The sequence below is a fragment of the Lagenorhynchus albirostris genome, chromosome 20 (genome assembly GCF_949774975.1).
Source record: "Lagenorhynchus albirostris chromosome 20, mLagAlb1.1, whole genome shotgun sequence".
Lineage (NCBI taxonomy): Eukaryota > Metazoa > Chordata > Mammalia > Artiodactyla > Delphinidae > Lagenorhynchus > Lagenorhynchus albirostris.
This window is the reverse complement of record NC_083114.1, coordinates 12,219,500-12,235,821: the sequence shown is the minus strand read 5'-3', so window position 1 is coordinate 12,235,821 and position 16,322 is coordinate 12,219,500. Positions and strand designations below refer to the sequence as shown.

The following is a 16,322-nucleotide window of genomic DNA, read 5'->3' as shown; positions in this document are numbered from 1 at the left end:
GTGGGTTTTAGCCAAGTGATGGCTCTGCCCCTATTGATGAGGCCCTAGAGGAAGGGGGAGGACTGACTGCAGAGTTTCAGGGGGTGGCATGTGAGAGTTAACAACACGCACAAGGAACATGGGATTATTTTTCAGCAAATGATCAACACTCATTGATTGCATCTCGAAGGACTCGGTGGTACAGGGGATAATCCTGAATGGCAGATGGTCTGAAAGGCATTGACTTTGGCCCTTAGGATGCATGATGAAATCGTTCCACCTGAGATTTGCCTTCCTAATTACAGTTGGCTCAGACTGAGAGTGAAATGAATCCACCTTCCCTTCCAGGTGAGCAGGTCACTCACCTGCTAGGCATTCCGGAAAGAGGACCCTATGTAGTTTTGGGGGAAATGACCCATTTTAGATAAGACACAAAAAGAATGGTTAATTAAGAGTTCTGGTGCAAATACCGTAATCCCTCTGGCAGGAACCTATGCAACAGTGTGTGGTTCTCTAAGCGGACAGAAAGAATATTGGGGCCGTTTCTTGGAAAGCTCTGGCCTTTGACGTTCCTTGACAAAGGCAACACTTGGGGAGGGCCTTCGGACCTGGGCAGCCTGTTCTCTGCCTTGTGCCTGGCACACGGCTGAGCCCTCAGAATTTCCCACCTCAGCAGCCGCATTACCAGGATGTCCTAACATGTGCGAACGCACTAGCTCTGTGTCTGGCATGGAGCAGGTGCTTGATAATCACTTATTTCCTCTGCTCCCTTCTCTCCTCCTCTTCCTCCCCCTTCAAGGTCATCACTGCTGGCTGGAGCCAGTCACACATGGGTCAAAATCCCATCTCTGCCACTAATTAGCTCTATGACTTTGAACAAGTGACTTAGCCTCTGCAAGCCTCAGTTTCCTTGTCTGTAAAAAGGGAGATAAAGATAGTACTGACCCCACAAGCCTGCTGGAGAATTGAAATAGATAGTGCACGTGAAGCACTCAGGCCAGTGCCACGCAGAGTAAGCACTGGTCGTCATTGTTATTGTTCTTATTATACCACCTTCCATTGGCTCTGAGATGCCATCCTTATAAGATATATCCTGATTTCAGAGAGGTTAAAATGGGAAAAAATGTTCCATCTTGCAACTGATGAAATAAAGTATATTAAAACCAGGAAGGACCCCAGAGGTCATGTAATCCTATCCCTTTATTTTCAAGAGAAAGGAAACTGAGGCCTGGAGAGATTAAGTGATATGCCCAAGGTCATGTGCTGACTTAGCGGCAGAAGCTGGTCTAGAACCTGAATGGACCTAACTCCTGGCCACATGTGGGGCTGAGCACATTTCTGGCTTGTATTATAGTGCTTGGGGTTGGGGGGACCTGATGTTCAGGATCTGTTTTATTTCATTTTCTTAAAGGAACATGTATCCCACTCTCCTTGCTGAAGATGAGCCATGGCTAGCAGCCATGTTTCTATAAGGGAAGGAGGGGCAGCTCTGAGAAGCCCACCCAGTTCCTTAGTATTTTTTTTTTTCCTGCCTGCAAGGAGGTAGCCAGAGAAGGGACCTCCTTGGATACCTCCCAGCTGCTGTGGTGGGGTCTCCGTATCCGGGACTGGCTGGGTAGAAGTCAAGCATCTGTCCCCTCTTCTCGCTGACTCCGGATACTCCTGTGGGGCTCACCACCATCCAAAAGGATGGATGGCTGCCCTGGCTCTGGGCTGAGGACCTGGACACAGCCTTGCAGAGATCAAAGGCTTAGGCCCAGCCTTGGGGGCCACTAGCAGCTGGGACGGCATTTGTCTGGGGTTGTGGATGGATGGACGACCTCTCTTCCCATGGAGCGGAGGGGACACAGCCAAGGCTTGGAATGGAGGTCCTGCCTTTGTCTTTGAAATAGTAATTTACGGTTAGAAGCCAGGGCTCATCTGCTCAGAAGATGAGCCTTATCTGCTTTCCCAGAATCATAGTCTCTCTGCCCTCGACTCTTCCACATCTTCTCTCATTCTCCTGCCCCCACGTCCTTAGGGAAGGTTGTACCAAGTTGCCCACTTCCCTTCTCTCTCTTTCTCTCTCTTCCCCTGGCACTCTCCCGTTCCCCTGACAGTTTCCGAGGAGGCCTGGATGTGACCCATGGACAGACGGGGGTGGAATCAGTGTACACGATATTCCGGGACAGGGAGATCATGTTTCACGTCTCCACAAAGCTGCCGTTTACCGAGGGAGACACCCAGCAGGTAACCGGGTTCAGGATGGCTTCAGGAGCCTGGGGCGTGTGAGGTGAAAGCCTGCGTCTGGTCTCCCTGGAGAACCGAGGCCGCCTTCCCCATTTTCATAATCAAGAAGCCCGTCTGTTCAACTTTGTTCCTTTTATCAAAACCTGAACTACTGTGTTATTCCACCAAGACCGCAGGTCAGCAGCCTGTGTGGGAGGCGGGACAGAGCTCCTGGTTATCCCACTGTGACTGATGCAGAAACAGTGGTTAAAAGACTGTTTCCCAGGTGATCGGGGGCAGAGCTGTGAGCAGAGCCCAGGTGCCCTGATCGTGTAGGCTGGTGATCAAGAGTACATGACGTGGTCTGCAGGTGGTGGCTTGAAGCCAGCTCTGCCACTGAGGGGTATGTGACTCTGGGCAAGCTGGTAATCTTGTGTCCTCATTTGCCTCATCTGTAAAATGGGGATAACACCACGTACATTAGAGGGTTGTGGTGGGGATCACATAAGGTTCTGCTTGTAGGGCTCAGTACGATGCCCGGCTTGTGGCAGGCTTCCTACCTCATGTCTGTTCACTGTCCAGGCCACTCTTCCTGGCCCAGAGACGTCAAGCTGGTTATTGCATGTGACACTCCCACACCCCTCTCCAGCTTGTCTAGTCACACAGCCTTACCTCTTAGGACACCTGCCGCGGGCAGGAATCCAGCCTTTTCCTTGACTGGAGAACCCTGAATGAGACCTCTGCTTCCAGGGTATTCCTCCTTTCCCTCTCATTTGCTGCTTCTGACAGCTGCACGTCCCCGGGGAGGACCTGGCTTCTTTTTCTCATCGAGCCCTGAAACCAGCAGCTGGTCCCTGGCTGTGGTCCCATTTGCCCCGTCCCACTCTTTGTACCATTTCAGTCTCCAGGCAGATAAGGAAGGAAGCTAGGCCTTTCACCAAACTCGGACCCATTTGTTTCTGAGCAGGGAGCCCAGGAGGGAACACAGATGTAATATTGTAAACATAGTGCCTGCCTTCTTAGGAAAAAAGGAAATTGGCAAAGGAGACTGCAGTTTGGCTCTAAAATAACTACTGAATGTTCCAGAAACAGATAGGAGCAGGATTCCTTTTGTGCCCAAAGTAGGTTTTCTCGCAGTGTTTTACCTTCAGCTCTTTTCCCTCACGGCCTCCCTCACCCGCTGCCCCAGCCTGAGACCGAGGACCGTTCTCTGCCTGGCTTGTTCTCAGTGTCACCTGTTAAGTGGGATGTGCACAGAGCTTGGCTCTCAGCAAGGACCGAGTACATGTTAATTTCTCTTCCTAAGAAATGGGATGATGTGTGTGCCATAAGTGAGACAATTTGTAAAAGTGCCCAGCACAGGGCTTAGTACACAGCAGGTGCTCAGTAAGTGAGAAACTCAGTGGGAAACAGAGCTTACGTGCAGTAGGTGTTTAATAAAGGAACAAAGTGTAGGTAAGCACCTAGCCTGGGTTTGGTATACAAGAGGGCCTTAACGTTTGAAATCTTGCATGGGAACAGCCCAGCATGGTTCCTGGCACACAGTAGGTGCTTGGGGATTGAGATCACCTGTGACAGCACCTGGCCGAGCTTGGGATGCTGAATCGGGGTTGTATTTCTCTCTCCCCCATGACCTCCGCCAAGCCAGGTTGCCCGTATTTCCCTGAGCATGGTTCTTCTCCTTTCTGGTATAGGATGATCTGCCCCCTCCTTCCTGATCATCCACATTTCCATCAAGTGCTCCCTTCTCTCCCAATCTCCTCTTCCAGGAAGCCCTCTCAGATTGCTACCAGGCCTCTGATCTTGCCCTCTTCTCCGCCCCCACAGGCACTTTGTGGGTAGTGGCTGATTTAGCATTTGCTGGCTGGTGGCTTTGTTAGTGTTCTCAGGTGGCTCCACCTGTGTTTGTGTCTCTCCCAGATCAATTACAAGCTCTCCCAGGGCAAAACCCGGCCTCACTTTTTTTTTTTTTTTTTTGCGGTACACAAGCCTCTCGCTTTTGTGGCCTCTCCCGTTGCGGAGCACAGGCTCCGGACGCGCAGGCTCAGCGGCCATGGCTCACGGGCCTAGCTGCTCCGCGGCATGTGGGATCTTCCCGGACCGGGGCACGAACCCGCGTCCCCTGCATTGGCAGGCGGACTCTCAACCACTGAGCCGCCAGGGAAGCCCCCGGCCTCACTTTTTAACTAGTCTGCGCGAGTCCTGAGTCAGGGCTACCTCTACGTGCTATAGAGCTCAGTAAGAAGCTTGCCAGCCTCTTCCTGACAACGTAGACATTTTCCTCATTTTTTTTCCTTTTTAGTGGCTTCTAGAGATTGAAAGAAAAAGCTCCTTGGAGGGAGAGGTCTCAGCGTTCCGGGGTTTATGTATAACGATAGAATAATGAGGAATTTCCTATATAGACCTATTCTGTTTTCAGGATGTTCCTAACTGGCTTATAACAATGGAACACTTTCTGATTAGCTCCAGAGAAAGAGACACATTGGGAATGACATTGTGGCCATCATCTTCCAAGAAGAAAACACACCGTTTGTCCCGGATATGATTGCCTCCAACTTCTTACATGCCTACATTGTTGTGCAGGCTGAGAACGAGGGCACAGAGACCCCATCCTACAAGGTAAGGAGAAAGTCCCGTCGGAGGAGGTGGTGGGCCCGGGCACCTCACCACACTTCACGGAATCAGCGACATCGAGCAACACCACGTCTCAGTGGCTCCTCAGACCATCCTCCGAAACGTGATAGATTTCCCACGAGTTCTCGGGTTTCTGGGGTTTGCGAGCTAGATTCTTGGAGAGCGCCTTCTGAGGTCACCTCATCCATCTTGCTGCCTTCAGGTTCCCAGCCCCTAACTCAAGGGTTGAGAAGCACCCCGTGTCCCTACGTGGAATCTGGTAATGCCATTTGCTAGAGCGAGGCAGAGCCAGAGGAGAGCAGAAAAGAGAAAGTGGAGAGGACTGTCAGGAAAGAGGAGAGGAAGAAGGCGGTGACAAACAAAGGGAAGGAAGGAAAGGGAGAGATGTTCATGGTGAGAAGGGTGCAGAGCAGGGTAGACCCTGGCCGCTGGGGGGGGCCCTCTGGTTTAGCCATTCTGGGCAAATGATCTTAATCTGAAGACTCCCAGGGAGGTAGGGTTGTGAGCATCTGGGTCTAGACCTCCTGACCCATTTAGTGGGCTTTCACACTGGCTCAGAATCTTCACGGATGTAGATGAGCGTCAGCTGCCCTCACCCTGTCCCCTCCTGATGGCTGTGTCGCTAACCCTCTCCTTTGCTTCTCCATGAGGAACAATTCCAACCTCTTGGGTAACAGTTTCTCTGTATCACAGTGGTGTTGGGGGGCATGGGACCCAAGGGAGATAGACTGAGGCAGGGTTTTTAAAGTGGATGTTAGATAGGTTTTGTTATGTATTCCTTGTAGATAAGTGCAAAATGTGGAGTTCCCATGCTTCTTTGTGTTTTCTGGGGAGAGAAGCCATAGCTCACATTCTCAGAGAACTCCCTGTTCCCCACAGTGTTAGGAACCACTTTCGTAAGGGAGAGGGGAAAGGAGCCTGGAAGAGGAAACCATAGGCCTGAAATGTTTCCTATATAATAACTTAGGCCAGTGCTGGTCCCTGGGGTTCATGAGGCCATACCACTTTATAGCCATCTTTCCAGCATATCAATTTTGCTTGAATATTTTCAGAAAGAAAAATGATGTTATATAATTGTTATAGCAGCACAAACCCAGGTGTATGAAGTGCAAAATTCACATCAGCTTTAAAGCCAAATGGGAGGCTTCCAAAACAGAACAAAAAAACCCCACTCTCTCTTGTTGAGGACAGCTGATTCCTTTATATGCCCACGTTCATCCTCCTCTGTCACTGAGCAGTCTTAGCTGAAAAGTTGGAGAAGCCATGGTTTGGGTGTTTCCTTCAAGGCTTTCACCAATGGGGACATTCATTTCAAACAACTCGTTGATTAATTTGTTGGTGGAAGCATGTGTCCTCATTCAGTGCCTACTGTGTGGGCACTTGGAAGTGACATAAAGAACCAGCTTCAGGGAAGGGACAGAAGAGGCTGTGAGGCAGTTCAGCCACTGGGTCACTCAGACGGCCACCTGGTTCTTTTAACAGCCAGCGGTGGCAGAGACGGATCCTCAGAGTAAAGCTGTGTGATAGGAGGGCACCCAAGGCCTTCCAGGCAGTCATGTATGTACGTGTGGCTTATCTGCTGGGCCTCTGCCGGCAGAATGAGGCCTCTCGTGGACGTCTAGTATTTGCTTTTAGTTCCTGATAGGAAATAGAGTTCAGCTAACTGCCTCTCCACTTTCCAAGAGCTTTTGTAGAGTAGGAAAATACGAAAGAGAAAAATCAGAGATCCAAGAAAGCACCACCCCACCTCCAGCATTGATGCCGGAAGTCTTTACCAAGTCTCCCTAGCCACCGTTTCTGGTCCAGGGGAAAGCACTGTCCTCAGAGAGGTGGTGAGAAGCAGAGCTCACGGGGAGAGCGGGGCTGTCCCTGTGATGTGGGACCTTGGGCTCCGCCTGCCAGGCAAACATCGAAGCTGGAGGGCAAGACTGTGAGTGGGGCTGGGTCGGGGGGCAGAGGGCAGGGAGGGAGATCAGCCTTTCAAGGTGCTCCCCAGAGCTCTGTCCGTCCACGGCCCCAGCAGCACCCCAGTGATGGGCAGGCTGAGGAGGACATGGTTAGATCCCTCAGGGGGGGTCCAGGTGACACGGGACCTTAGCTGACCCCTGCGCGCTTAGGGGCTATGGCAAAGGAGGGTGAGATTTCCTTGGGGGCTGGGCAGTGCCCCAGGGGGCCCCCAGTGGGGAGGACAAACAACAGGGAAGAAGAGGAAGGGTGTGAAGGACAGGGGTGGGAATGTGCAGGAAAGTGTCCCAGACCGAGAGGCTCCGGAATCTGGGGTTCTTGTCCTGACCCTGCCTCTGACTGCTGTGTGACCTTGGGCCAGTTCCTTCCCTCTCCGGGCTTCTGTTGCCTTCTGTGTGAAATGAGGAAATTGGAGTAGGCAATCTCTGAGCTCTTTCCAGTTCTGACATGCTGAGGAGGGGAAGGAAGGGGAGTTGAGAAAGAGGGGTGTGTGTGTGTGTGTGTGTGTGTGGATTAGAAAGTGGTTTGGGGGAACTCTAGTATTTCAGGTGTACTTTATTAGGTGCAGGTCAGCAGGGAAAATAAAAAAAAAACATTGAGTGACAGTGGTTACCTCTTATTTGATCTGCGTTGGACACTGTGCTAGGCCCTTATGAGCAGTCTTCTTGAATTCTCCCAAGCCTCTGGCCAGGCAGGCCTCCATTGGCCCTGTTTACAGGGGAGCAAATTGAGGCTGAGCTTAAGTTTCTTTTTTTTTTTTGCGGTACACGGGCCTCTCACTGTTGCGGCCTCTCCCGTTGCGGAGCACAGGCTCCGGACGCGCAGTCAGCGGCCATGGCTCACGGGCCCAGCCACTCCGCGGCATGTGGGATCCTCCCGGACCGGGGCACGAACCCGCGTCCCCTGCATCGGCAGGCGGACTCCCAACCACTGTGCCACCAGGGAAGCCCAGAGCTTAAGTTTCTTAAGGCCCGAGGCCACGGAGCCCAGAAACAGTGGAACCAGGGTCCTGTCCAGGTCTGACTGTGGTCTTCATCACAGAGCTGTCAGAGCAGGTGGGAACTTGGACCCACGATCTGGGGTGTGCATGAAACATCGCATCGAACTATGTTTCAGATGTGAATTTCATCCCCATCCTGCTAGCTTGGAAGGAAATTACAGCTGAGCCATCGCTAGGACCCTCTCCCCACCCTGTCTGAGCTCATCCTACCCCGACTCCTCAAGTTCTGCAAAGGTGTCAGGAATCTTACGTGAAGCAGACCCCGGAGGCGGGTTCCTGTCCAGGTGCCCTCTTTCCCTCACTACTGGTCTGCTGCTTGAGCGACCTTGTGGTTCTCTAAGGCTTCCAGGCCATGCTTGGACAGATGTGGGGATCTTTTGAGGTCTGGAGTCCTCAGAGGCTCCCCGCCTCCCTGGTGTATTCTTATTACTTACACACCCCTGTCTCCTTCCGCTTTCCAGTTCTTGAAGAGTCTCTTCCCCAGAGTCACCTGCTGCCTCTGTCTTTCTAAGCCCTGCCCCCACCCCTGCTGGGAGGCCTTGGCTGGATTTAGAAAACAGGAAGGTGAGGTTGTGTTCAAGCAGCTTCTGCTTTCAGCTCGGCAACCCAACCGTCCCCAAGAGGAGGGAACAACAAAGGCCCAGGTGTTTTGCTGGAAAGGGGTCAGGAGAGGGAGCACGTGGGGATAGAGAGTCGCCATCAGAGGAAGGATCCTGTCTCCCGCCTGTCTGACCCGGCTGCTGCCGTGGGCTCGTGGGCGCGTCTGGCTGGGAGACTCGGGTGGATTTAAGAGCTTATCTGCAGCTCCTTACCTGGTCGGCACAGACTACTCCAATGCGAGCCTGAGAAGGAAGGGGCATCGGGGTGGGAAGAGGGGAGAGCTGGGCCTGGCCTCTGGCCTCATCCTCGCCAGCAGCCCGTCAGTGGCCTTCCCCCTCCCTCTCCCCCAGTTTTGGCTCCGTGGGTGGAATTCTTGACTTGTGCCACGGGTGCACGGTGGGTGGTGGAGGGGGAACTGTTTGGCAGCTGGAACCCGCCAGAAATCACGTCAGCCAAGCACGTACCATTTCCTGACTCAGGGCACTGCCGTGTGGGCCATGGGGACAGTCTTGCACTTGGGGAGAGAAAGTCATGTAGACCAGCCCTCTCCCGCTCCCTTCCCCTGCAGACCCTGGCCGGCCTTTCCTTGGCCTGGCTCCGAGCTGCCTGCTCACCCGGTCTGGCAGACTCTGCATCTGCCCTACTTCACAGGCTGGGGAGGCTGGCGGCATGCCAGGGCTGGGCTCGCGTCAGCAGCCGCCGGGGAAGGGAGAGGGCAGAGTCTCCAGAGAGGCCTGCAGCCTCGGGGGCTGAGAACAGGTGACACCAGGGCACCTCCGTGCAGAGAGGGAAAAGGGAGGTGTGGGGCCTGTGCTGAGCCTGGGAGACCCTCACACAGAGCGCCTTGGTGTCCTTCCACCCCCAATTCCCAGGCCGGGCCCTGGCGCTCTGTTAGTTGCAGCCTTGCCCGGCCTGACCGACCCTTTGTGTCTGAGACCAGGGCTCCCAAACACCAGTCCGCTGACCGCACGGAAGCTCTCGGGTGCGTTTAAGGGTTGCAGATTCCTGGCTCCACCCCAAAGCTGCTGATTCAGTAGGTTTGGGGTGGAGCCCATGCAATCGGTATTTATTTTTAAACACTTGAAGTGATTCTGACGTCTGGCCAGGTTTGGGAGTCAGTGTTGTTGGAAGGAATCCCAGAGCAAGGTCGGGGTGCTCTGGGCTCTCAGTTCATCTCCGGGGCTGATCTCCTGTGAGCCCTTGAGGCTCCACGGCTCTGGGCGTCTGTTTCCTCATCAGGAATCCAGGGCTGATAATTCTGCTGGTGCCTTCTCCGTAGGATTAGCGTCCCAGTCGAATGAGGTAACGCGATAGCATCTCCTGGGCTCTTGTGCTACATTAGAATTAGGGTTCCAGGCTGCTCTTCAGCCCTGCCCAGTCGTCTTGCCAAACTTGCTTCCGGCCTCCAGGAATGCAGATGAGGGTATGGGGATAGCTCCATGCCATCCAGCCCCACTTCTAGGAACAGTGACTCGGGTGTGCCAATGATGGTTCTTTATTTGTATTCTGGGAAGGGGAGGAGGGAGAAGGGGAGTAGGTCCCCTAGGACCAGGGCTCGGAACTCTCGTCATCCTCAGCTTGGGTCTCCTCCCTCCTGGCCTACACCGAGCTTCTGTGTTTCAGGTCGCAGTCACCGCACGGGAAGACGTGCCGGCCTTCGGCCCACCTCTGCCCAGCCCCCCTGTTTTCCAGAAGGTAAGAAATTCTCCTTTCTGCTCCTCTCATGTCCGAGACTCCAGGTTTTCACACCTGAGTGTCCGTGGTTGCAGGGGCGCTGAATTGGACTAGATCTTTAGGAGAACCTTCAGCAGGGTTGGGGAATCTCCTCACTTGGGGTCTCTCCCCACCTCTCCTTGTGCCGCCAGCCTGGCCCAGCACAGGGCCTTTTGTCAGGGTGTTTGATACTGGGGTTGCCTTTCTGCTAAAAGAAGGGTTTTTATGCCATGCTCCAGTCCCAGGAGGCTGGGGCACAGGTGGGCTTCCAGTCATGGAAATGCCACTGTGGGTGTGGAGGGTTGGTTTTCCCAGCACCAGGGAAGCTGGTTTCCATGTTAGCGTCTTAGCAGGTGGGCTTAGGCTGGGCTAGAACTGATGAAATGTCGGAAGGGGACCTTTCAGGGGCTCTCCCAAGACCCCCTCTTCTGCCTACCTCTTCCTGTGGCTGAAGCCCTTTGGGCAACATCTAAGGGTGGGGTGTCTTGTCTGTTCCAGGGCCCGGAGTTCAGGGAGTTTCTCCTCACCAAGCTCACCAATGCAGAGAATGCTTGCTGCAAGTCAGACAAATTTGCGAAGCTGGAGGTGAGAGCGCGGTTTCTGATCTTCCTCCTGCCCTCCTGGACAGCCTTTCCTGGAGGTCTATTCTTGGGGCTGTTTAAGGTGGGGAAGCACCATCTTTGCCCCTCTAAGCCTTCAGCCTTGTGTTGATATGGAGCTCTTTCTTCTTGCGGGAATTCCATCCAAACTTTAGGTCTAGTCAACCATTCACCAATCATTTATTGAGCACCTACTGTGTACTAGGCTCTGTTCTGTTCCCTGGGATACCGGGATATGTGAGGCACAGTTTCTGCCCTTATAGAGCTCATAGGCTGATGGGAGACAGGTATGATGCAGTGAGCTGGACTGTGATGGAGACCAGCACAGAGGCTGCTTCTGCTGATGGGGAATGGAGGGTGTGTTCAGGGAAGGCTTCTTGGAAGAGGTGGCCCTTGAGCTGCTGAGTCTGGATATCTGATGAACCTTTTGCCAGGAGGAAAGAGTGGGGAGGGTTATTCCAGGCATGAGAAACAGCATGAGCAAAGGCCAGGCAGATTCAGAGCGTGACTTTGTGAGGGAGCTGCAGAGGGTTGGATGTGGCCTAAGAAGGATTCATGTGGGGCCTGGAATGGTGGGAGGCCCACCTAGAGATGCTAGTTGGGTCAGATCAACTAGAACTAGAGGTGATGAGTCCCTAATAAAGTTCAGGAGGAGGTGGGAGAGAGGGTAGATTGAAGGCGAGGAGGGCAGGAAGCGTGACCAGTTAGAAGCTATTACAGGAGTCCAAAAGAGACAGTGACAGTGTGCTTACACCAGGCATAGGAAATGGTCAGAATCAGGAAGACCTGATGGACTCCAGTATATAAGGGTAGGGGTAAGTGGGATTGGTGGGGTGGCTCTTGGGCCTTTGTCTTGGGCTCTTTGCTGACATGGGGACCGCTGGAGATGAGTTCTGTTCGGACCTGCTGATTGGAGGTGCCTGCAAAGGCTGGGTTGTGGAAAGGGCTGGTCCTGGTCTGTGTGAATGGCGCCCCCTGGAGGCTGTGTACATAGCCCTGGACGCACATCTGGATGGAGAAGAGCTGCGGGCTGTTGGGTACGTGGAGGCGGCAGAGATCTGGGCTAGGAGTCATCAGGGCAGAGCCATGGGAGGGCAGGATGGCCCAGGGAGAAGAGGCAGAGGCCTGGCCCGGAGCTGTAGTGTTAGCTGCAGCATTTGTGAGAGTGGATCTCAGCCTGGATATCGGTCCATACCATTGCCGGGATGCAGTTGGCCAGAAGAACAGCCCTTGGGCCAGGTGTCGGGAGCCCCCCAGGGAGAGGCCACAGCTCTGTCTTCAGTGCCAGCTTCACAGCCCCCACCCTCTTCCCTTCCAGGACCGGACGAGGGCCGCCCTCCTGGACAACCTTCACGATGAACTCCACGCCCACACTCAGGCCATGCTGGGACTGGGCCCAGAAGAGGACAAGTTTGAGAACGGGGGCCATGGGGGATTCTTGGAGTCTTTTAAGGTACGGGCACAAGAGCGGCCGGGGATTGCTAGGGCAGGGAGGCGGGGGCCAAACAAGGGACGACAGCAGGGCAGAGTCCACGTGACCCTGAGACCAGAGCCCGAGTGCCAGCCAGCGGTGGCAGGACCAGCAGGGGCATCACAGATGTTTGCAGAGGGCAGGGGTCTCAGGAAGTGTGAGCGGTCAGAGCAGCCGACAGTGTCTCTGGCATCTTCCACATCCTGTCTTTGATCTAGATCATCTCCTCATCAGACTCCTGGAGTCTGGTAAGAAGGAACAGGGGAAGAGTTAGTAGCAGGAGAGGAGCCCGTGCAAGCCAAGAACATTCTTGCTTTCATCTGCCTCTTTCTGTGGTTGGGGAGCCCAGGGCAGGATGGCAGGAGCAAGGAAACCAGCCTTAGGAATCTTCAGCAGCCAGTGTGGGAGACTGCAAGGATCGTTCCCAGTTGCCAGGGCAGTGGAGGACCTGGCCAGGGCTGGTGGGATGGAGTTACAGGCAAGTCCTCGGGGACTTTGCAAAGGGAAGAGCTTTCTAACCAGAGTGAGCTACTAAAATAAGTAGTGAGCTTTCTGTCCCTGGAAGTATTCAAATAGAGCTTGGACAGACACTTAGCTGGCATGGGGTAAAAAAGGTTCATCATCACATGCTTGCCAAGTGCATGTTGGTCCACCCAGCACTTAACATCCAGCATCCGATTTGAGGCTGGCTGTAATCCTGTGCAGTTGGCAGAACTTGGGTCTTGTTATTTTTCACTCACACACAGGGGGATAGGCTGAGAGAGGCTGAAGGGCTGCTCAAAACGTTACACCTGCAGGAGAGGTAGAACCTTGTTTCAAACCCAGGTTTTCTGGTCTTTAGGTCAGTGTTCTGCTGGATTGCCCATTGCTAAATGATTTGTAAAGCTACCCTTTTGGTGGCGGTATGTGTGGGGTGAGGGTTAGACCTGCCTATATTAGAATCCCAGCTCTGTGAGATCCTGGACATGGTCTTTAAAGTCTCTGAGCTACAGATTTCTTTTCTTTTTTTTACATCTTTATTGAAGTATGATTGCTTTACAATTTTGTGTTAGTTTCTGCTGTACAACAAAGGGAATCAGCTATATGTATGCATATATCCCCATATTCCCTCCTTCCTGAGCCTCCCTCCCACCTTCCCTATCCCACCCCTCTAGGCTGTCATAAAACATCGAGCTGATCTCCCTGTGCTATGCGGCAGCTTCCCGCTAGCCATGCATTTTACATTTGGTAGCGTATAGATGTCAATTGAGCGACAGATTTCTTATCCACAGCACAGGGGTGATCCACAGGACCTCTGTCATGGAATCAGTGGGAAGACTCCTTGAAATAATGCCTGGAAAAGTACATGTGGCCTGGAATACAAGAAATGCTCAGTAGAAGTGTTAGCTGTTATTACTGTTTTCATGGAAAGTGAAAGCTTAACATACATTATTCCACTGAAAGCCTCATGACTGCCCTCTGTGCCCTGTGAGGAAGGCTACTATTATGGGCATAATAATTTTGGTATGATAATTCGTACCCAATTTTAATAATGATGGGTGTGATTTTATATGCGAGGAAACCAAGACTCAAAGAGACAAAGCAATTTGTCCCAAGTCCTCCAGCAGACAGGGGAGTTGAATCCGGGTTTGCCAGATTCCAAAGCCTGTGTTCTTAACAGCTACATGACACTGCCTCCTGGTTCCTGACTCCATTAAGATTCCACCCATGCTAGCCCAGCCCGGGCAAGCCTGGGGTCCGTCCCTCGCTGCCAGGCTGGACCACAGAGAGCAGGGCAGAGCTCTGATGGCCTAGTTGGGGTCAACCGCTGAGATTCCTCATGGGAGTGGGGGTAGGGGCTGAGCTGCTCGCCTAGGCTGGTGGGAGATTCCTGGGGCATCTGTTTCAGTTGTGATGGACAGTGGCAGCCAGGGTGAAATAGAAATTGGGAAATCAAGAAGAAAGGGGGATGAGGGATAAGAGACGAGATGAAAGGGGAGGAAAGAGGGAGCCGGGTTGGCTAGCCCAGCCGAGAGAGGGGTGAACGTGACACCTGGTCATTAGGAAAACCTTTGTAGGCTCTGCCCCCCTTTCCTGCATCCCACAGTCAATGTAATTTATGTAAGACTTGAGCTACAGTTGACTAGCTAACCTCATGTTATATTTTGCAGACATGTAATGAAGCAAATTGCTTTCAGTTTTGCAGGTTTCTTTCCGTATTTGGGAGTTAATAATGATTTTTTTCAGATTTCAAATATTTTTATAACCTGGAAGAGCTTGTAGGCTGTGGACAGTGGATAAAATAGCCCAGCAGCTGCAGACAGGTTGTGAGTCTAAGGGCCATTTGTCCAGGCCCTTCCCTCCAGCAGGAGAAGCAGTTGATCTGTCCTTGACTCCACAGGGTCTGACTAAAGGGCTTTCCAAGAGAGATGCTTCAAGACTTTATCATCGCTTGTCTTTGGTCCTATAATCCAGGGAACTCATCTTTTCAACCCTAAATCCTTCCATCTGTAGGCTGAAGATAGACCCGCTTCTGCATTCTGCTTCCCTGCTTATCTCCGAGGTAGCACTGCGGGGCGAGGGAGGGGATGGTCACAGTCACGCAGTCACGGTCATGGTCAGTCACACAGAGTAAGCCTTCAGAGCTCTGCCGGTTATGATCAGCTTTTCTGCAAACACTGCTGGGCTTACTCTTTTGCCCTGTCCCTTCCGTCATTGCCCTCACGTCTCCCAAGCTGGGGGCAGGCCAGGCTTAGCAGCATGGAGCCCAGTGGCTTGAGGGATTCTGATGTTTTGGTCTTTCTTGCCTGTGGCCAGGCCTGTGGTCTGACCCAGCTCAGGAAACTGTTTCTAGTTTTGGTATTTCTTCGTGGGCCCCTAGGATGGCGCTGTGTGTCAGAATCATTGGCATTCCCTTGGAGTTCCTCACCCAGACCTCCATGGGATCCCGTTTGTAGGAACGGTGCGTGAAGCGACTCCAGGAAGAAAAGTTGCACGTTTCATCTCGTTCCTGTCAAATTTTCATCTCACAGGTTCAGGGAAACATAACTAAGAATTCCCAGGACTAAAAGTGATCTCAGCCATCTCTGCCCTTGCCGCTGTGACTGTTCTGCCCCCACTCTCCAGGGCAGTGACCCTCTGTCTCTGTCCCGAGGAGCAGACCCATCACTGCCCTGGGCTGTGCTACCTGGCACCTACTTAGATTAGCTCTTCACATCTTACTTCAACCCCACTGGCTCTAATTTAAGCTTTTCTCTCATGAGAAACAGAACCGTTGGTTTATGGACATCCACACCTGCTTCTCAAACTGAGGTGCTTGGAGGTATTCTCAGGAATCTGCCAGTTCTACGAACAGTTTAAAATGTAGCATTTTTACTTTGGATGATAATCTAAATATATATTTAGATGAAATATATATTTGTCATTAAACTCACAATTAAAAGACATTTCTATGGAATAAGTAGGTTTATTGCAAAGGCAGTCCATGGGACCACTGCTGTTGGAGGTCCGTGGACATACTTTTGGACTCTTGCAAGAAGAGTTTTCTATATAAAGGAGTGTACGTTACTCGCCTTTGAAAAATACTGATCTCTAGACAGTTGTTCTCAAATGTCATTCTCAGGCACTGCCAGCCGTTCGTGGTGTTTTTATTGGTCCGTAATGAAATGAGTGATGCTACTTGATGTATCCGCATGCTTTGTACCTAAAACAAATGTGAGCCGTGTCTTGAGACGCACTGAGCTAGCCCTGTCCCCTGCTGACCTCATCATGCAGAAAGGGGATGGAGGCCCAGGGAGGGGAAGGTCACCCAGTGTCATTGGAACTGGGACCACAGCAGGCAGGGAGTTGTCAGGTGACTTTCTCCTAGCATCTGAGGGACTGTGATAGTTGATGCACTGGTCTGATCTGACCCCTAGTGGCGGGAAAGGAGCACCAGGCTGCAGAAATCCCTGCAGAAGTACCTGCAGGAAGGCCAGCCCTGGAGCTCATGGATTGGAGCTCTGGTCTTTCAGAGTGGAGATGCAGAGGGATAGTTCCTTCTCCCGTTGGGCTGCTAGAGGGACAGAAGACCCTGTTCTGGACCTAGTACTTCCTGATCAGGACGCATCTCAGCAGGATAGCAGTTAGCATCTTTCTCTCCAAGGGCCCCTGCCTCTGTTGCTTGCCTGGTACC

The 16,322-nt window shown here is 52.6% G+C and overlaps 1 protein-coding gene across 1 annotated transcript in view; it reads left to right on the top strand.

Moving 5' to 3' along the window:
* RAP1GAP2 (RAP1 GTPase activating protein 2) overlaps nt 1-16,322 on the top strand; it is a 143,665-nt gene that overhangs the window by 107,552 nt on the left and 19,791 nt on the right. Inside the window, exons 12-16 of the mRNA XM_060133818.1 lie at nt 2,079-2,208; nt 4,651-4,806; nt 10,010-10,081; nt 10,598-10,684; nt 12,017-12,151. Of these exons, the coding sequence (XP_059989801.1) occupies nt 2,079-2,208; nt 4,651-4,806; nt 10,010-10,081; nt 10,598-10,684; nt 12,017-12,151 (580 nt within the window). The remainder of the gene's footprint in view (nt 1-2,078; nt 2,209-4,650; nt 4,807-10,009; nt 10,082-10,597; nt 10,685-12,016; nt 12,152-16,322) is intronic.